A 21,533-nucleotide genomic window follows, 5' to 3' on the forward strand; every position below is an offset into this window, starting at 1 on the left:
TCTACAGACCAGTATTTGACTACATTAGCCACAGGGGATTTCTTAGCCATTTCATTAAATAGGGATTCGGGCTGTAGTTTTTAAAGTAATTCTTACTCCTGTAATGCAACGTGCTTAATCATTTAACGTCTTTTCGGTTCTTAGTGCTATTTTAATTAGGGATGAGAGAGAGAGCAATAAAAATGCCAGACGTTAAATACACCAAGTAAGATTGTTTTGCAGGAGGCCACTGCACATGCAGCACAAACGATACATCTGAGCGCAGCAGTAAATCAGACAGCCCCGTAATATACAGGGCATTACATCATCCCCGCAGTTCTCTATCTGGCCACACACAGGCGCTCTTCTCCAAAACTAGTTATAACTCGCATACTTCACGTGTCATGTCACACACATTGCTTTACAATACAGCTTGGCAAAAGATTCCTCTGCACTATTGCCTGTGTTTGACGGTAGGGTGGGTTAAATATCCAAAAAAAGGGTTCATTTGTATTTGGTGTGAATCGAATTAAGCCCATGACAAACATGGTTAAAATTAATGCAGTTTTGTTTCTTTAATAGTCACAGCTAAAGCACAGGATAAAAAAAGTACATATCAAGTTTACCTGATTTTATAACAAGGAGAAAACGCCACATACATCAGAAACATACAGCCAGGCTACCTCTGAATCAGTGCAAACATACTCCCCAAAATAAACGTAAAAAAACCCCCAAACAAACAAACAAAAAAATTAAAATTACAGTGAAAACCATGAGATGTAAAGTGCATGTTCTGTGAAACAGTCCCCTCATTTCAGTTCATATCTGAAAATTTCTGGACAGGGAAAAATGCACTGACGCAAACAAACAGTCACTCACACACACACACTCTCGCGCTCACACACACACACGCACACATCCCTACAGTAGCACACGCTCACAGTTTCAGCTTAGATATGGATCTCACTGATCCATGTTTTACAGACCACAGTGTCTGAAACCCACCCAAGCAGCTAATCCTAATCCCCCCCCCTCACCCCTTCACCCCTAACCCATGGACACATGGCTAGGTCCCCCCCCCCTCCCCGAGTCTGTGGAGGTCAGAGTTCAGCCAATGTCACATGGTGTTATATAGGACGGTCACAGTCTTTTTCTTGTCTGCTGCTCTGCGGAGCCGTCGCGCAGGGTGTGGCTTTGCGTGCTGCTGCTGCCGCGTCGTCGTCACGGTAACCACGGGTTGACAGTGGCTCTGTTCGAGGGAGACACTGCCACTTGAAAGTCTGTGCTGGTGGGCGGAGCCCTCCGTCCTGACGGGCTCCAGCCGAGGCGCCGGGGGGTCAGGACTGGACCGGCTCTGAGGTAAAATGCGCTGTTTTTTATGTGCGTCGTCGGGGCAGTGCGAGTGGGATGTGGATGGCAAGGAGGAGGAGGCAGCAACTGGCTGCTGAGGGCCGGGGGAGGGGCTAGGGGCGTGGAAATCCCAGTCGTTCAGGTCATTGGCAGAGAGTTCCAGACAGTCCAGTTTGGCCAGGGAGGCGGATCGTTTCATGAGGGAGGGCGGGGTAAGGCCTGCCTGGCGGATACGTGCTTCGATCTCCATAGCCCTCTGCCACATGGCTGGGCCCCGGAGCTCTGGTTGTTGCTGTTCCTCTGATCCAACTGCTGGGGGGGGCTGGCCCTGAGCCGTCCCTGAATGGCCCCCCAGCCCCGTGGCCTCATACAGAAAAGCCTGCAGTTCCCGCAGAGTCTCCTGAATCTTCTCCAAGTCCTCGCTGCTGCGGGCCAGCTGTGCGTTTGGGCGCACCGGGTCATCTGTGTCTGTCTCCAATTCAGTTACACCATCCAACCACAAGAGGGTGCTAGAAGGGTCCAGCTCTTGAGGAGGGCTCACTGTAACATGGTCAGAATCTAGAGGTTGTTTGCTGACTGGGTATACAGAAAATGAAGGATCTAACTCAGAGTTTGAATTGTGCAGCTCTTTGGTATCTCCACCATGACGGTTTTCTGGTTCATTGCAGGCCATGTCTACAGTGCCCCCTGGTGGCGGGGAGGCTGAGCATGGCTGAGTGCAGTCCATGCAGGGTGAAGGAAGAGAGGAACGGGAAGGGGAAGGGACGCCTGCTGACTGGGAGTCCTCTAGCTCCTGCTTCAGCCTAAGCTCCAGTTGCTTTGTCACACGACGCACTGAGCCAGAGGGCCAGCTGGTGGACAGCATGAAGGGGGTGTGTGAGGAATCTGCCTTTTCCTGGTTATCTTCGTCCTCCTCCTCCTGGGCAGAATGATGACTGATGGGGGTTACAGTGTGAGTTATGGACTCCAGTTCAGTCACTATGTGACGCACAGACACTCCATTATCATGGCTGTGGGGCTGGGAGACTGCTACAGTCTGAGAACTCATGTCACTGCTGTCCTCTGGTTGGGAAGAGCACTAATGGAGCACAGAGAGCAAGAGAGGGAGGGAGAGGGACGGAGAGAGAGGGAGAGAAAATAACAGATTATTAACATTTCCTGTGATCGATATTCTTCAGATAGAGCTTATATAATTATGCTAGAGGTTTGGAAGGTAACATATCCATCATGTCTCTGTATGTACTTTTTCTGTTTAAATGCTCGTGCAATTTCTCCATAATTCCAGCAGGAGGCAGAGCTACATCAATTCTTACCCAACCACTAATATAACCAAGGTGACAGTGTCTGACTGTACTGAAAATGTCACACTGCTCAGTTTTGACTGACTTCTTAGAAAGACAGAATGTGAACATGAGCTACAAGCGTAAAACAAGTGACAAGCTTCTCACGTTTTTCTGGTCTCCCTCGCTGGCTGGCACCACATCGGCATCCTCTGCAGACGAGGGCTGCAGCTCCTGGCTGAGACATCTGGAATGAGGCGTCCGGGGAGCTGCCGGCTCCGAGAGGGAGCGTGCCAAGCCGTCCTGGGACAGGCCGAGGAATTTCTCTCGGGCACTGAAGAAGTCGATGCTGTCCGTACTGAGCCTGGAAGGGTTTGTGCTAACTGGGCTATCTGATAACTCTGTCTGAGTGCCACTGGGGTTGTTATTGTCATCGTTACCATGGAGATCCAACTCCAGACCGGACGGGCCGAGAACCATGGGTATTCCCGGTGATGCTAAATCGGCTCCAACTCCAGAACCACTGTCCAGAGAAAGCTCCAAGCTTTTTGACACAGTGGACTCGCTAATCTGATGAGAGTCCTCAGATTCACTTGAGTCAAGTGCGTTAAGTATCAGCTCGACAGAGTCTGTGTTTCGCTCAGGCACAGATGGAGACGACTGCTTACAGTGATCTACCGCAGCATTTTCAGCTGGAGGCTCCAGAGAGGGAGCCGTTGGGATGAGGTGGAGCAAGGGTGGAGGGTGAGGTCCAGATATAGGCACGGTAGTCGCTACACTCAGCAAAGTTGAACGCTGGGAGCTCTGCTCGGGCACCACTGTGGCCGCCCGCGGCCTGGGCCGAGGGGGAAGGAAAGGATCCTCCTCTTGTTTGGGTTTCTGGGAGGAGAGGAGGAGGTTCTCCTCAGAGTCACAGAGGGCGTGGTTGGAAGCGCTGCTGGTGGTGGTGAGTGTGGACGGCTCGGAGAGCGTGTCGGCGCGGTCTTGCTCTGACTCTGGGACTTCGGCTTTGCTGTTTAAGGCCTGAAGAGCAGCCGTGCCCAGGACCTGCTGCAGGGAGGGTGAGCTGGTGCGGTTGTTATTGTGGGGGTCCGAGCGGCCCAGGGTGTGTGGGGTCCGACACGGAGGCTCGCGACGCTCTGATAGGTCACTGTCTGAATGGGAGCGCCACAGTTTGTTGTGTCTCTGTTTGCTGGAGACAGAGAGGACACAATGAGGATTACAATCCACACTACCGGTCCTATTCTTGCATGGAACAAAACTGACTCAAAAAAAGAACAATGCGTCATTAAGGGTGTCAACCACTTTCCTTTACTCAACCAGAAAAAAAGAAAATGCTGCAAAGCCATCGGGTGTTGGATGTCAGTGATTGAAAGAAAAAGAGTCAACATAAAGGCAGAGGTTGGAAAATTGACTTTGCAATGAAAGAATGTGGCCCTGCAGCTTCTGCTTCTCCACTCTTACGTCAGCAACGCACATACGTACAAAAGCTGTACAGCTGTACACACTGCTATGGAAACCAAGCCCTGCTGTAGCATACACCGTACAAAGAGCCAATGGAAATTTCAACCTCGGCTTTTACAGGGCAGTCAGGATATATGTAATCCTGCTGCATTGTGCAAAAGTGTGTCAGTGGCAGGCAGTACGCCCAATTTCAGCCGTTTTGTAAGAAGGGTGTGGGGTGTAGTTGCGTTGTTACAGGTGTGTGCAGTAGTCAAGTACCTGACTAGCAGGATGCCCTGGCAGACTTAATGTTATTATATAGGGAGTGTGAACATCTCTCTCTCTGTCTCTCTCTCGCTGTAGGTCATTACATTCGGGCCACTTGTTGGGGAGGGGGAATGTGTTTATGTATGTGCAGTGTGTACGTTGTGTAAGTACGTTGTGTAAGTGTGTGTTGTCTCCGTACCTGGCCAACAGGATGCCTTGGTACTCCTCCAGCTGTTTCATGAAGGAGGGGTTTGGTTTGGTGACGGCACGGCGATCTTTGACGTGTTCGAAAGCCCTCTCCAAGTCCCAGCCGTACTCCTTCATGGCGTAGGCGATGACGGTGGAGGCCGAACGACTGACGCCCATCTTACAGTGGACCAGGCACTTGGCACCCGCTTTCCTACAACAGACAAAACCAAGACAAACTCCTGTTGAGTACACCCATAACGGTCTCCAGAGAAAAACAACCTTGGGAGTCCGGTCTGACCACTCACTTGGCTTTGGAGATGAATTTGTAGGTGTCGTTCCAGTATTCCAGTAAGTTAGTGGCTTCCTCGTCGTACACGCGAATGTTGTGGTACTCAAACAGACCAGGGAAGAAGTTGTCGATCTCTCGGGTCACGTTGAGGATGTAGCGCACTCTGATGGAGAGAGACAGAGAGAAAGAGGGAGAGAGACAGAGAGAGGAGTGAATTAACGACAAGTTCTGTGCCAGAGAAGTGGCTGTAATTTGAAACAGTTCCTCTGCCGTGTGACAGTGCTTACCCACTGCTTTGAAGCTCCTCAAGATTGGACGCGTTCCATTCCGAACCCTAAATGCAAAAACAAAACAATTTCAGAAAAGGCTTTGGGAAGACAAGCCCAAAAAAAAAAACCCCCCAAAAAAACCTCACACATAACCCAAATCCCTTAAATGCTGTTCTTGGTCACGACACTAGCAGGAGAAAGGGGACACTGACCAGGTAAACATGGTCGAAGATTTCCGTGGGGCTGTCCATCTGCCCAAGGATGACGATCATCTCGTTGTCGATGAACTCTTTAAACTCTCGGAGGTTGCAAACCATCTGCATCTCCAGTTCTGTGCGAATCTAAGGGAAAACAAACAACAGCACAATTAAAACCAACGTCTTTTCCACCGACAGTCATCTAAATATGGCATACAAAAAAAGCAAACTGAGGTCACCAGTTAGTTAATTAAAATGGCAGATGAGTTATGTAATATGAGGTGAAAATTAGGGTGGGGGAAAAGTGCAGGTGAACACTTGTGGCGTGGCTGGGCTGTGGGGGTCGCACCTCTTTGGAAGTGACGTTCTCCAGGTCTTTTTGCATCATGATCTCTCTTAGACGGGTCTTGATCAATCTTTCTGTGCGTTCCCTCTCTGTGGGCCTGTCAACAAACAACACACTTCGCTCAAACACGTAATCACGTCTTCAAAAAGAACTGACGCGTAACATGCTTTGCTCAATTACACAATCACGTCTTCAGAACGATATACAAAACATCATCCCATACACAAACTCAAGTTAGACCCCTAAATGCATTAGTAAATGTGTATACAGTGTCACTTATCTAAATAAACTCTTTAAAACAACAAACACTTTGATTACCATAACACAAACCACTAGCATTACACTACCACTGTTGCTATGGGTTTTTCCGAGAACCACACGTCATTCCTGGGACACTTCTGTGTGTGTGTGTGTTGAGGGTTACATAGGAACATGTGTCCCTATGCCGATAGTAATACAAGCCCTGATTGGCTCCCATGAGAATGGGCCTCCATTCTCTCTAAGCCCTCAGAACAGCAACCCTTAAAAAAAACACACACTCAATGTAGGTCACTTCCCACAAGAGAAAATACTATTAAGCAGGTGATGGGGTATGTGTGTGCATGTGTGTTTGAGCAAGAAGCTCACATGGTGGCTGGATGCTCCCCCAGCACTGGAAAGAGAGAGCCTGTTTAGACACACACACACACACCGGACTGACCTCTCTACAAAAAGGGCCAAGAAACCAGAAGAGATTTTTTATCTTCGTTGAGAAGCGACCCAGTGCAGGTGTTGAGTTACAAGCCTCTCTGCCCATTGGCTTTTAATATCTAAGCGCTACACCCAAATACACACAGGCGAGTAAACATACGAACACACACACACAGATGAAGAGAAAGGCTCTTAACTGTGAATAGAAGCGGCGTGTACCAAAAGCTTTGCACAAAGAGCGCTCTCTTGACTTTGGCTCTGACCCCTGCAGGATCCGACTATTAGGAATGCCTTCATTTCATTGTCTTGTTTTGTACACAAGACACAATGGCCTGTGTGTGTAATTTTCCACAGGCCAGTGGACGACGGGTTTTAATAAGAGTTCGACAGTGTGTTTCTGCTTGACCTAATTGATTCTCATCTCTCGAGGAAAATAAAACATCTATGGCTCATGCCCCCCCACACCCACCCCCCCCCAGAAAGAGTAAGCTTCGACAAACCATCACCCTCCTCAATTACTCCTTCGATTTCACTCCCCTCCCCTTCATTCCTCTCTCTTTTTCGGCACCTGTTTACATCTGTCTGTTTAGTCCACCTATCCGTCTCGTGCTTTTTCCGACCGTAAATCAAGCTGGCTCAGAGGCGCGGCTATTTTAAGGCGCGGCGGCGGGCCATGCTCACTGAAGACAAAAACACATGCACATCTGACCACCTCTAACCGGGGGAATTTCCCTCCCAATACAACACCCCTGTCCTCCCTCCTCCGCCCAGTGGCAGAGATATACATCAATGTTTTGCTCCGTGTCAAAGCCCCATGTTGCACCATCGGTTCGCTGTAGGAATGTAGGAGCTGCTATTCTGTGAAATGTAGTGTTGGTAAACTCTTGTGTATGGCTGTGTTTCTGCAGACGTGTCCCCAGTTCAAAGCCCTCACAGCAAAGCTCTCCATTACCACCCCCCCCCAGTGTCAAAGTTCATCCACTTACACTTGCGCACACACACACGGGTTACTGTGTGTGTGTATGTAGGGTGTGCATGTGCTTGCAGTGTTTTGGGAACAAACAGAACAGTCTGGGACACACATGACACGCTCTGTGTGACAAAGTGTTTCGGCCACAACAAGATCTCCTTTCCAGGAATCTCTGCGCGAGCGAAATGTCATTAAATTACCGCTTCTCCTTTACGCAACCCCGCCATCCCAGAAATGACTGACTCCGTTCCTCTTTCTCCCTCTCACTCTTTCTCTGTCTGTCCCTCACTCATTGTCTGTCTGCATGCGAATGAGTGTGGTCTGTTAGTCTTGTCTGTACTCACACGTCGGTGAACAGCACGGGAGAGTCTGCCCGGTGGGACTGCACGTCTTGCATGGCGTTCCATTCGTTGATGCAGAGCTGGTCGGAGGTCACGCGGCTCTGATAGTAACTGACCCATGTCAGGAACAGGCTGCCGGGGTAGTAGTTATGACAACGTGCCACCTCGCAAGCTTTGTGCAAAGACTGCAACGCAGCCCTGAGGGAGGAAAGAGAGACAAGGTGAGAAAACCAAGGAAAGAGGGTGAGAACACCTGATAGTTTTTAGTATGTACCATATATGTTAGTAAATGTGTGTATCGCAAGTAGCTCTGAAAATATTTTATTTTAAAAAGTCTTGCCAATAAAGCTTTACAGCCTGGAACTGACACTGAGCTGAAAGGAATGAGTAAGAGACTGTGTGTGAAAGAGAGAGAGAAAGACAGAGAGAAAGAATAGAAAAGAAGGGAAGAGTAAAAGATACAAACTGATTGTGACTCACCACATGGCCTGGACTGACACAGGCTTAAACACATGGACCCTGTTTACTGTGGACACACTGAACCCCCTGCAAACATTCACAAACACACATTACAAACCACAGTTAAAACAGCTCTTGGCTGTTGTGCAGCATTTTTCTAGAAGAGGAAAGTGAGGGGTGTGTAATTTCTTACCCATCACCATCCAAGTGTATCAGAGTGTCACTCCACAGGGGGAGGACCAGCCCCACTGAGCACGAACTAAAACAAACACACACACAGACACACTTTAATAAGAGGAAAGATAAAGACTAAAAAATAGAATTAAAAAAATAATGCCATAGAGGAAACGTAATGGGAACTGACCAGTCAGAGGAACTGAAGTCCATTCCCAGTACAATGCTCTCCTCTGTGTCCTGACGGCCGTTGGTGGAAACAATTACCATGTAGCGTGTGCACTGAGGGTAGGCACTCTCCAGACGCACAGCCTAAGAGAGAGAGAGGATGGGAATGTGTGTGTGAGAGAGAGCTTTACATATTTCACTATGCTAAAGCAGCGATTCACTGGTGTGTGTGTGTGTGTGTGTGTGTACACTCACCAAGCGGATGGTGTCTTCTGGCCGAAGCAGGGTGAACATGGTCTGTAGGTGCTGCTGGAGGTCACCTGGACAAACAAACAAACACACAGACACACACACACAGAGTCAGTGTCTCCTCCCTTAAATCTGTCACTCTGCTTTAATGAGGACGGAGTCTGCTCAGGACGCAGCCACCGCCATCAAAGCGTCTGAAAATTTACATTTCACAGCTCTATCGCTTCATACGGCTTTCACTTCCTCTTAATGAGACAAAGCTCACACACGGCTCACACGCTACAGCTAATGGCCTCACTTTCCTCAGAAAAGGGGAAAAAAAAAGGGGGGAAAAAAAAAAGAGGACCTTTTTTTAACATATAAATGGTAAATCCCACCTGGGCCTGACTAGTTCATCACAGATATACCTCTGAGGATACATCAGTTTCACTTTAACTGTCCTATAATCTCATCAAAGCTGACACCAACGCTCTGCAGAGCTGCCGCTGCGTCTGATGCCACGGCAGGCATTTGCTGGCATAAACGAGGGCCCCCAAGTTCAAGGACAGTCCCATGGAAAAACTCTACAGTACGCTGATAACCCCGCCCCCACCGCATGCTGCTGCGCCCACCTTCTGACAACTTTAGACTCAGCTGTGGGGGGGGGGGGGGGGGGGGGGGGGGGTGTGTTTGGCTGCGTAAGCTCTGTTGGTTGATTCCATTAGCTGCACTGCACCGCACTGTGACATTATGCTGAATTTCATTATTGGGCACATGGTATCAGACTGAATTTAATGAGGAGATCGACGTGGCTGGAGTTGCATGTGCTAAACTGTATATAGTATGTGTGTGCATTCCGCGTATGTGTGTGTGTGTGCATTCCGCGTATGTGTGTGTGAGACATACCTGTGTGTTTGTTGCGTCGCTGCGTGATGCGGGGCACTGAAGAGGGGGAGGAGCCATTTCCACGGGGGAGGAAGAGAGCAGCACCTTTCACAGTGAGGAAGCTTTCACTGATACTGAGAAAAGAAAGAGAAAAAAGAGAGGGATAGGGAGAGAGAGAGTGAGAGAGACAGAGAACAGTTTGTCAGTTTACCCTGAACAAGGAAAAATGGGTCACAGGTCTGTCTTAGCCATTGTAGCTGCACAAAAACACACACGCTGACACAGAACACAGTGTTCTGACGTGTTCCAGTTTTTTCTCCCTCCGGAGAGAGGCAGAGAGAGGTCCTCTACCGTAGCCCAGCACGGCAGCCCGTGGCTGGGCCAAACGCGGCGGGGGGCCAGGCGTATTGGAGGAGACCGAGTGCACGCTGAGGATCCACCTAATCAAGTCATGACAGAGATGTCGAAGCAGAATAAATCAACCCAGTGCTGAGAACATGAAAACAGAATGGGTGGGGGGTGGGGGGGGGGGGGGGGGGGTTGGGCCTCGATGAAGGACATTCGCATGCATATGCCTGAAGCTCTAGGGACTTACAGAAAGGACACTAGTCGTGTGGGTTTTTTTTCTAATGTGAGCCAAGCGCTTCTTGAGAACAGATTCAATGAAGGAGAAGGAAGACAGGACTATGATCTCTGGAACATACTTTTTCATCAAAATATGTTTCAACCCAAACCCGCAGAACGACAAGTATGCTGGAAGGAGGTCGGCTTCCTCTGATTAACACGAAACCTCTGATTCTCACAAATAAGGTTTGCATAGGATTTCATTTCACTGTGGGGGAAAAAAAAAAAACAAAACTCCTAACCGCTAAAAAGAATCCTTCTCATTCAGATGGTGAGAGAAAAACTGACATGTGTGTACCCCTTTCAACACACAGGGAGGAAATATGCCAACATTTGCAGAATATTGAGAAATATGAGAAGCTGTGTAGTTGGGGTCAGTCACACCCTGAGTTAAAAAAAAAAAAAAAAAAAGAAGAGGAGAGGAGGGGAGGGGGGGGGGGTAAGAAAACAAAAACACTCAGCTCGAATTGAGCTCACTTCCCACCAGTCGCTCACCCCTGACCCAGCTGTTTCCTCCCTCACTCTCTCCTTCTCTTACTCCACTCGTTTCTCGCCCATGTGTTTTCTCCGTTTCGTTCTCTCTCTCTCTTTCTCTCTCTCTCCTCGACAGCTGGCTCCAATAACGGCCGAGAGATGGACAGTGGAGCGCTCTCGTAAAAGGCAAGGAGAAGAGGCAGAGTTATACAAGCGGAGAGGAGAAATGAAAGGAAGCAAGAGAGAGGGGGGCGAAAAGGAGAGAGAGAGAGAAAGTGAGAGAGTAGAAACAGAGCTGGGTCTGATAATAGCACATGCAGGCAAGTGAATCTGAACACTAAAACGCTGGAATCTCAAAACTGCATTGAAGGATGTATAACGCAGAGAAAGAACTATTCTGTGCCCAAAAGCCTCTCTCTCTCTCTCTCTCTCTCTGTGTCTGCATCTCTGTCTCTCTCTGCAGCACTGAGGACCCAGGTGTCGGGGTAGTGGCTAATTTTACTTCCCTAAATATATACCAAGCAGCTTGAATGAATGCAGGCTATTGATAGACTTGTTCAGTTTTGGGTCCCTACTGTAGATCATCTCCAATGACAAGCCATGACTGGCTACATTTCCATTACTGTAAAACACTGGCAAACTCAGGTGACCTCAAGCAACAATTAAGGCACCTTAGACTTAGACTTCACTGACTGTTGACGATTTCCACTTCTGCTAAAAACCAAGGTAGCAGAAACGTGCAAATTGACATGTGCTTTAATGCTTCTCTATAGGTCAAGAAATTCGCCTATGGCAATCCTGTCTTTTTGAAACATTTCTCTGATTGTAAAAGATCGCCGGTCTAGACAGCAAATGCAATTAGGCTCTGGAGGCGGTATAAAACAAACGCACAAACAAATAAAATAAATAAAACTCCCAATAAAGGAGAGAAACAGAGGGGAATGCACTGCAGTGGCTGATGTGCGCTGCTGATTTGTAAGGTAGTGTTTTATCCTTGCGGACAGAGCTGAGAGGTCACTGGGATCTGGCATTTAACCCACAGTGATATTTGACTATCACAGACATGTAAGGACATACTCACACCATCAGCCTGAGAGAGAGAGAGAGAGAGAAAAAAAAACCTGATGGGTCAGACAGAAGAAATAACTTGTCTGCATTCGTCTCACTCTTTCACATGGGGTGGAATGATGAGGCGAGAGAGAGAGACAGGGAGAGGGAGAGAGAAAGAGAGAGGGAGGGGAGGGTCATCTTTTGGCATGCGGTGTTGGCTAGGTACTTGTTAGGGCACAGACATTATCATCACTATGTAAGGGGGGGGTTGGGAGGGGGGAGTGCTGAAGGACAGAGTCTCACCTCCCCTCCTACTAGCCTGACCCCCCTGCCTGTCTCTGCCCATATTAGTCACTCTCAAACAAGGCAAGAGATAAATATAGGCCCAGGCTGAGCAAAGGCCTTATGAGTCCAGGGCAGAGAGAGAGAGAGATAGAGAGAAATATAGGGAAGTGTGGTAGTAACTGGGCCGGGGTGGGGGGGGCGGCAGGGTAAGGGGCTGCATTCTGTCACCTTCCAAGTCCCAGATACTGCACTCTGTTCCATATACACCATTCAAGTGTGAACACACTCACATACACAGAGCAGGCCAACGCAGAAACGGCCAACCATAGGTAAATATAGAGCATGGGAGGAAAAATTAAAAAAGATGATCTAACGGTAATGAGATGGAGCAGGGATCTGTAGGTGGTTGTCACCTTGGTTTTGGACACCATACATGTGAATTTGAGCCTCGAGCTCAAGTTTTTCAATTCAAGGCAGACTGTCTGGGTCTATTCCGGTTTTAGAAAAACCCGAGGCTCCCGATTGGACCACAGAGCTGACCAATTAAAGACAGGATGACTTGAGGAGAAGAGGGAAATTCCCTAACAGCAGCAGACAGAGGAAAAGAAAGAGAAGAAGAATCTGAAGGAGGATATAAAGGTTCTAGAGGTCACAGGCAACCCAGCTGTGACTGGATAAAAAAAAACAAAAAAACCCAAAAACAGAAACAACAAAAAAAAAATCTTCAACAATCCTGTCAAAGACTCCCACTGGTCAAAACGGTGTCTGCTTAAGTATTGTATCGACTTGTCATTTAGTCATTACCGTTATGGGTGGAACTGCAACGTCTCGGTCATTTGGAAAACCTGATCAGTCACATTAAGGTCAACTCCCGGTTTCGCCATCAGACGACATCAGATCCATCCTCATAAGCCATGCATATCATCTTATTTATGCTTAGTCCTTTTCTCAGTGTAGCACCACACACTGGTGACCTAAAATCTGACTTCCTTATACAGCTGTCTGACATAAAACACACCCTTAAGCATGTCACATTCGCACTCTTATCAGCTTCTTCCTGGAATAACACAAGCATGCACGTGTGTGAGATGTGTGTGTGTGTGATGTGAGTGTTTGTGTGTGTGCGTTTGTGGGTGTGCCTTACGATAAAAGCAGAACTTTGTCTAACAACATAATCTCTCCTTTTAGATTTCAGGTTTTCAAACAACTTCCTTTTCACTCTGACCTGTAATTATCTGTGGGACTGTAGGTAAAGATTAAAGTGTTCTTTGACACACAGACATCCTCCTTTAGTGTTGGCTTGACTTCCAAATAAGTTGATGCATCAATGTTTGTGGTCAAACAAGAAACAAGTTTTAGGAAATTAATTGAATATTGTCTTTGTCGTTTCCGTGATATCATTCGGGGCTTCCCAACACTGACTAAGTGCGCCGTCTGACAAAGCTCAGGAAAACAAAACAAAAAAAACCTCGACCAAAGTTCACTCCAAGGGGATGGGGGAAAAAAATTTAACTCCCTGCATCTGGTGGAAGTTATGGAATCCACGTGCCTACATGAAATGCATGTGTGGTGGTTCGAACACACACGAGAATTTAACAACAGGATAACCCTCCCAAACAATAAAAACCTCCGCAATGCACACAATAACAACAGACTTCCAAATTCTTCTTTTCCCATTTGAGTTCTCTGTCTAGTCTCTTTCTAGAGTTGGTCAACTGGCGTGTTTTCATATGGATATGTGAGAAAATGTATTCCTCCCTGTCAGATAATGAACTATTTCACTTTATTATTTTACACTGCACATTAGAAACGTTGCTTTGTACAAAGAGTGTAGAAATGGGGAAAAAAGAACAGAAAATGTCCATGTCAGAATAAAAAACAACCAACCAACCAAATAAATAAAAAAATCTGACTGGACTCCACCTATTACTAGAGATGGTACACGTTCCTGACTAGGGCTAACGCAAAGTACATGTGTAGGCAAAGCAGTGAGCCACTGGAAACTGCCCAAACAAACAAGGATCCCTTCACACAAGCCAATGACTGCCTCCGTAGCCACAGTGACTCAGCTCAGGTGTGTGTATAATGACAGCGTGTGGACTTCCCCACACAAGGAACTGTATTAGCCAATGTAAGCAGAAACTACAGACGCCGATAAAAAAAAAAAGTCTCTCCAAGGTAATTTTCTAGTGAGTTTTACACTGGACTGAGGACAGAGTATGTCTGCAGCTAACGAGGCTTCATTTCTACTGCCTCCAGCATTAAGGAAACATGCAAAATTTTTACCTAGATGCAGTCTCTTCTAAAAAACAAAGTCTGACTGTAAACTGTATGCAAATGACACGTAATCTACCTGTTGAAACTCTCAGTTTCGCTATTACAAGCTTCGATGGTGATGATTGCAATTCATGCTTTCCAGTCAGTGAGTGTTGCCACACAACCAGTGATGTAGAAAATGATGGATGGTTTTGGTGACTGGGCCAGGTTTTTAGTTAGAGATTAAAGTATCGTCTAACTCTGAACTATTGCCTGAATAGAGAAATTATGAATACTGTTCAGCTTTATCTGGAAAACAAGCCCTTTGCCGAACACCTAAAGAAAGTAAAAACACATTCACATTCATCACTGTCATAAAAAGGGACCCAATTGGAGCTGGCTCTAAAAACACATACTAAACCAGTGTTTCTCCTCTAGAGTACTCTTACATTACCCCAGGTTCTAAACATTTCTGTTCTCTCACTGCTGGTACAGCTGATTTAATTCATCAAGGGTTTGATAAGCAGCTGCTAATTGAATCAGGTGTACCTTATCAGTGCTAGAAACAAAAGCATGACTCAAAGCACACCACAGGTATTCACAGTGTGTTGGGATGGTGTGTACTGGCGATTACTTTCCAACGCAGGGGGGGGCTATCGCCGTTGCCGAATGTCAAATTGCCAAAATAGCCTGAGCCCTGGGATTACTTATGCACAATCACTGACATCTCTATGAATGAATGACGATAAGCGATCATCCTTAGTACTGCAGTTCGTACGGACCCGATCGATTACCATAAAGGGTATTGTCGGGCAGAGCTCAGAACGCGGACAGGTAGGTGAATTACGTTCCCAAAATACTAATTTCACAACAGGGAGAGGAAGCCTCGATACATCCTGTTACGTCACACTTCAGAAAAGCATTGCATTCTGTTCAAATTGCACAGCTTTAAATATTTCGCAATTTTTTTCTCCTCTGATTTAAAGATAAATTATGGCTTGTCTCCAAACGTACACAGAACACTTAAATCCGTTCTTTTCTAGACGGATTAATAAAATTCCAGATCTTGCGGGGAACTTAAATAGATAATACTTATCAACAATTAAATTAATTCTGCGACTACGCTTTATGCTGAGAAAACTGCTGGTGGAATTGGCACACGATTTATTCATTGTGACAGCATGGTTAATCTCGCCTAAAATCAGGATACATTTGTAACAAAACAGCAGTGTGAAAGTAACATCCAACAATTAAAATCACACGACGTAGCAATACTGTTTCCAAGACACAAACTTACAGTTGATTGATCTGATTCTGAGACACCACTGCATTGTCCGAAAAGTATGGCATCATTTTCGCCCCACAGCAAGAGCAGAAACTCCCGGCCGCCGAGCTCCCAGACACGGCCAGGCTACCAAGGGTCATGGCTGAGGAACGACGGAGCACTGATGACACCGTGGCCGGATATCCACGGGAAAGCTGAAGCCGGTCTTCTCAAGTCATGGGGAACGACAGATTGAATGTATAGAACTCAGAGTCCGGTTTGTGTAGTCGTCTTGAAATACCGTGTCCGCACGAATCGAACTAAATCCTAATTAACTCCAAAGGTAGACCGGTAAACGTAAAATATTAAAAAAAACACTGATCACATAATTAAAAACCAAGTCACCGACGTCACTGGCACTTCCAAAGCGTCCCAAATAAAGTCTTTCGATAGTCTAAGTAAACTCGTCAAATATAAAACCACTCTGCCAGTCTTAAAAACAACTAAAAATAATCCGTTAGCCTATAAGAGCTACAAAGTTATGTTTCCTTTCGATTAAAATTCGAGTGCGAGCTCTAGCAACCCACTTAAACTGCTCTCATGGGCTTTTGACTACGAACTTAAGCTCCGGCGGACTCACGCTTGAATAGAAGGAAGGAGGAGTTGCTGACATGTGCTTCATCTGAGCACCTTTAATACAGGGCAATCAGGAGACACGGCAGTTCAGGCACCCGCGCAACGACAAAGCGAGGGAACATGATCCCTGCACTTTAACGGTCACGAGTACTTTCCTTCCGTTGTTGTTTTCTGTGGCAGTGCCACGCTATGTATAGAATTTAAAAGTAAAAAGAACATAATAAGGAAAGGGAAAGCTAAATTTAGCCTCCAAAACATCGCCAGCCCCCGTTCTAAGCGCTCTTGGAATTTGGAGACGTACAGTTTCTCGGTGTGGTGAACTTAACCACAAGTTTGCACAGGGGAGAGGTGCGTCTCATCTAGCACAGTAAATGTTATGTAAGTCATCGCATCAATTCTCTCAGCCGTTGAAAAACCACGGAAAGCCCAAAATCATGAACTATAGAGAATGTGCCGATCACTGATGTAAATGTTTTTACTCAATCACGATTCTGTGCAAAACGTGGCTTAGACAAACCCAAGCCTTTTCTCTTGTCTATGTCTATTGATATTTACCCGTGGAGTGTTGGCATAACACTAAATTAATTTATGAGCAATCAGTCTACGTCACACCTCTGATTGCTCGTCTTACTCCATCAAAACAAGCCGCTATTGTGAGGTTTATCAACGGCTTTTCCCGCGAACGGCACTTCTGAGCAATTATAAGGAAGTAAATAAAACTCAGAAGGTAAACACATAAACCGGACAAAAATGGCAAATAAGGATTTTAGGTAACTTAAGATCATTGGAGCAGGACATGAAAAAAAAATAGTAACTGTCTAAACTGAGCCGATTTAAGCACAGTTCTTGTTTCTTTTTAAAATACAGATGTGGCGTAAAGTAAGCCCTCTGCCTGTCGTCCGATGGGCAACAGCCATTTTCCAATTCACACCACTTTACTTTCCAGTTCACTTCAGGGAGTTCTCTGCTGCACGGCACACTTTTCAGCAAGCTCCAGCTCACCTACGTTCAATTCAGTAAAATCTCAGGGAATACTAAATAATACATGCATCACACCGAGATGGAGTTCCATACTGTACAAAAAACAAATTAAAAAACAACATCATCAAAAAAAAACACACAAAAAACGCACTGATGGTGATGAATTTCTTGAATAGGATTAACCGTGGCGCAGTGAGCAGAATACTGTCTGTCTGCGATAGGCATCAGTCAGCACTGCATTCTGTCTTCGTGACTGACCCGGGCAGCTGTCAGTCAGAGATCTACTGAGTATGTGTCTGTGGTTCTACTATCACTCAAGCCATCAGTCTGTATGAGAAATGCACCAGTGTGTGTACCCTGACTGTCTGTTCTGTGTCAACATTAGGAAGAAGCTGGAAGACATGAGGGTGTTGTGACACAGTCGCGTGGTGTCAAGTGTGGACGTGCATGGTTTAAAAAAAAAAAGAGAGAGAGAGAGAGAGAGAGCGAGAGAGAGAGACTCCTCTATCGCTTCAAAAAGCTGATTACATCACTAGACAAGAGGCATAAACACACCTGTCTTCTTATGTTACACTGCATCGCATACATTGCTTCACACACACACACAAACGCACTTCATCATTCTCCCAACACCAACAGCTGTGGGTAAGTCTGCCGGGACAAGCCACAAACCAGCTAACACACAAGGGGTGCACGACCTGAGTTGTGTAAGCACTACCCAAGAACTGTTTATATGATCTCAGCGTCCCTTCTAGACTATTTTATTTTCCTCGATTGGTAAGTTGAGATGTTGCTGTTGTCATATGGTGTTGACTGTTGTGCAATGGTAAATTGCTGTTTAGGAAAAAAAGGGTCATGGGGTCCTTTTTGACAAATCTGGAATACTCCTTCAGTTACCCCCAATTCATGACCATCCTGCTCCCCAGGCCAGCTGTTTCCTATACATGGGAACAGAGAATGCATATGTTACCTACTCTTAACGGCACAGGCGAAAACAGTGAGAAACCCTTCTCAGAAAACCCAATAAGGGACGGCATTCACTGACTGTCGTATTCATCTGTATTGTAGGCTGGATCAAATATGTGCTGAGAGATTATCACTGGATTGAGCTCTGAGTTGAGTCATTGTTGAGTTGAGATGGCTGGAGAGCTGTAGGCAGGGGAGTAGGTCTACATTAGCTGACAGAGCCACATAAATGGGACAGAGAGAGAGCCCCACAGGGAAAGAAACTAAAGGAGGAAAGAGATGGAGAGGAGTGTCAGAGATGGTGTTTGGCTGTAATATCACACTGAGATTGTGGAGAGAGAAAGAGAGAGAGAGAGAGAGAGAGAAGAAAGCAAAGAAAGGAGGAGAGAGAGGTGTTGGTAAAGCACCTGGCTGGTGTACAAGCCATGTTAAATGAGAGAGGGCTAAGTACAAAGGCGTGATTCATTGTGTCACCTGCATGGTCATTCCCTCAACGAGATCAGCAGTCTCTCTCTCTCACACACACACACACTCACAGAGTCCTGAAGAACCTGCTCAGCCACAGAGGAGCCTGTTCACTGCAGTTGCAGCAAAAAACATAATTCTATGTTTTTCTCTCCTTCCCTGTACTTCTCTCTTTCTATTCCTCTGGCTCTCCATTTAAGAGGTTCATGCGCTGTTGGACTGATGCCAGGCCAGTGTGAATGTGGCCAAGGCAGTCAGCACTATAAAAATACCCACAGTGTCCTATCAACATAGTAAAAACAAAACACTGCTTTATGGTAATGAAAATATACAATCCTTTGACCTTTCATTCACATTAAAAACACAATACAGTATATGTACTCAGTACCAACCAGATAAATAAACTATTTTTACAGGTGCATTTGCACCTGTGTGTGTTTTTTTGAACAACTTATCTTGAGATTAAAAATACAACAAAGCTTTTTTTTTTTTTTTTTTAATCTTGCTGTCAGTAAGATGACGTTTTCTGTAATATCTCAAGTTTGATTTATGTCAAGAAGAAAAACAGGCACACTTCTCATATTTGACCGGTGGGGGAAAAAAAGAAGACAAATCATAATTATGTTGTGGAAGCGTGACCTACTAAAGCTTGCACAGGGGTTGTGTTTCGTACGTGCCAGATGAAACATAGCCTGAGGTAAAGGCACTGTACTTTTCCAATGCAAATATGAATGTGCTGGGAATGCTTCAGTAAGCAGCCCCCATTACTTTTCTTCTTGGCATGTGTGTTACCTCACTCCGCCGAGGTACGACAGCCTGTCAGCCCTTTGAGAGAGAGGCAAACAAGAGAGCGGGGGGCTTCACGAGAGAGAAGGCGGCAAAAAGGTGCACGACCGCAGGTGTGAAGATGAGCTGAACGTTTCCACCTCTTCTATCAGCAGCGGAACGTTTCAATATGCACTCCAGGTCTAGTATGGGCCCCTTACTCAAGGACTCCCAACATATATACAAATATATATATTACACCAGCTTATTTAGGAGGGATTTATTTAACTTGAAACCATATGTGGTGTATTTAATACAAGGTTTTGAGTCATGGTCGGCACTGGACGACTGTTACATAAGTGAGTAGAGGGGTCAGGCAGTTACAGTGTGAGGGCTGGGTTGTGTGTGAAGTCACAGGCGAATTAAATCTGCGTTCTCTCCAATAGGACGGGGGTCGACAGAAAAATGACATCATTCTCACCACAGAATTACCTAATGCGCTGCGGAATTGAACCCACATGTGCGCGGCTCAGCCGAGGTGCCAAGTTTCAGGGGTGCGCGATACTTGTTTTGCAGAGTTTAAGGTCTTTTGTTTTGGGGTTGTTGTTTTTTTTTTGTTGTATTTTTCTCTTTGCATTGGATACCGAAACATGAAAAGCATGTGATGTTGCTTGAGAAGAGGCTGTCTGGTCGCTGACAGTGCACGGCCAAATAGCGTTGCGTAAGAAGACCCAATGAGTCAGTTAGACACTTGACAAGGCCTGAGAGCCCCTCATATGGGAACACTTACGAGCTGAGGTATTGAATCCCGCACATAGTTTGGTTTCTCTTTTTTTTTTTTGTTTTGTTTGTTTTAATACAGATAACAGTTCCTGGAAGGATGGGTGGATGGGGGTGACTTTGTCTTACATCTTCACAAGTGTAACATCCATTACTGCACATGGCATTACTCATAAAGCTGTGCACCTGTTTCATTTCACATCACACATCATTTAAAACAAAACAAGACAACCCCCCCCCCCCAAAAATCCCACTGAATCGGGAAAAGAAGCTCACGTTTTTCTATACGGCATAAACCTACAGAATTTTCTGTCAAACTGTAAACTGTCCTTATTGTGGGCACATTACACAAAGATTAAGTTTAGTAACCTATAGACATAGTTTAACAGTAGGGCTGCCCCCTAATAGTCAACCAAACCGTCAGTTGATGAGAAGAGCCTTAGTCGACCAAGTTTTCATTGGTCGGTTAGTCGCAGAAAAAAACCTGATCAAACACCATTCAGGAGCTGCACATTGTCGTAAAAAAGGTTATTAAACTATGTCGGGCAAGAAATCATCCCAAGTGTGGGATGATTTCGAGCTTGTAAAGGACAATTTCAAGAAGGTGACATGCAACCTCTGTCTGCAAGGATTCACCTATCACTCGTCGACCTCAAACATGACATATCTGAAACATGTGAGTAGCCTAATGTTTTTATTCCATCACGCTAAATAATTAATGGCCTAATTGTGTGGCGACCTGGGAGAACCCATCAGACATTGTTGCTACTCAGACACTTCAGTCCCTATACCATAGGGACTTTACCACGGTGTATACAGTTGTTAAGAAAATTAACAGGATATTGTCCATTTTTAAGCTTTCGTGTACATTAGGTAGTTACGAAAGTGTGTGTGCTTGTAAACTTTATATTTTAAAGGCTCACTTTTACAGTTTTGTATTTCTCTGTAATGCAGCACAGTGTTACCAATGTTACTTACAACATTCTTTCTCAGCCCTGAAACTCAAACCATTTTCTGTTGCCCCAAAAACCATATATTTAAATAATTATAAACTTGCCACGACGAGTCAACTAACGGCTTGAACTAACGACTGCTAGGCAACTAGAGAAGTCTCTGGTCAGGGGCAGCCCTGTTTAACCGTTTCACTTTTTTGGTCCAAATCTGGATAAACAGAGCTTAATAATTAAGTCTATCTGGACTTCACACCTCCACATGATATAGTTTCGGAGATAAATATCTAACATCAAAAACAAGCAAGAACAATGGTGCTGACGTCCCAGACGAGGTCCTGACGTTATCTAAACACACATACAAACAACATGCAGGCATCAGATGCAGATTTTACAGATAATTATGCAAATATGACTGCTGGTCTGACAGTCAGTCACGCAAACAACGTACCTTTAAATAGCCACAGAGTCTGTCTCTGCAAAATGTCTCTACAAGGCCTTTATTCACCCCTC

General features: G+C 45.9%; 1 protein-coding gene across 1 annotated transcript; it reads right to left on the minus strand.

The window, feature by feature from the left end:
• Positions 1-1,095: 1,095 nt before the first annotated feature.
• ssh2a (slingshot protein phosphatase 2a) lies at positions 1,096-15,638 on the minus strand. The gene is made up of 14 exons (XM_030778130.1): positions 15,511-15,638; positions 9,546-9,658; positions 8,667-8,731; positions 8,434-8,555; positions 8,263-8,328; positions 8,091-8,156; positions 7,614-7,808; positions 5,613-5,706; positions 5,279-5,407; positions 5,085-5,131; positions 4,814-4,960; positions 4,519-4,719; positions 2,778-3,801; positions 1,096-2,407 (listed from the first exon to the last, which is right to left on the minus strand). Exons 1-14 carry the CDS (start codon positions 15,636-15,638, stop codon positions 1,097-1,099), a joined length of 3,708 nt encoding a protein of 1,235 aa, XP_030633990.1. The 3' UTR covers position 1,096.
• Positions 15,639-21,533: the final 5,895 nt, after the last annotated feature.

Source organism: Chanos chanos, chromosome 6 (assembly GCF_902362185.1).
Source record: "Chanos chanos chromosome 6, fChaCha1.1, whole genome shotgun sequence".
Classification (NCBI taxonomy): domain Eukaryota; kingdom Metazoa; phylum Chordata; class Actinopteri; order Gonorynchiformes; family Chanidae; genus Chanos; species Chanos chanos.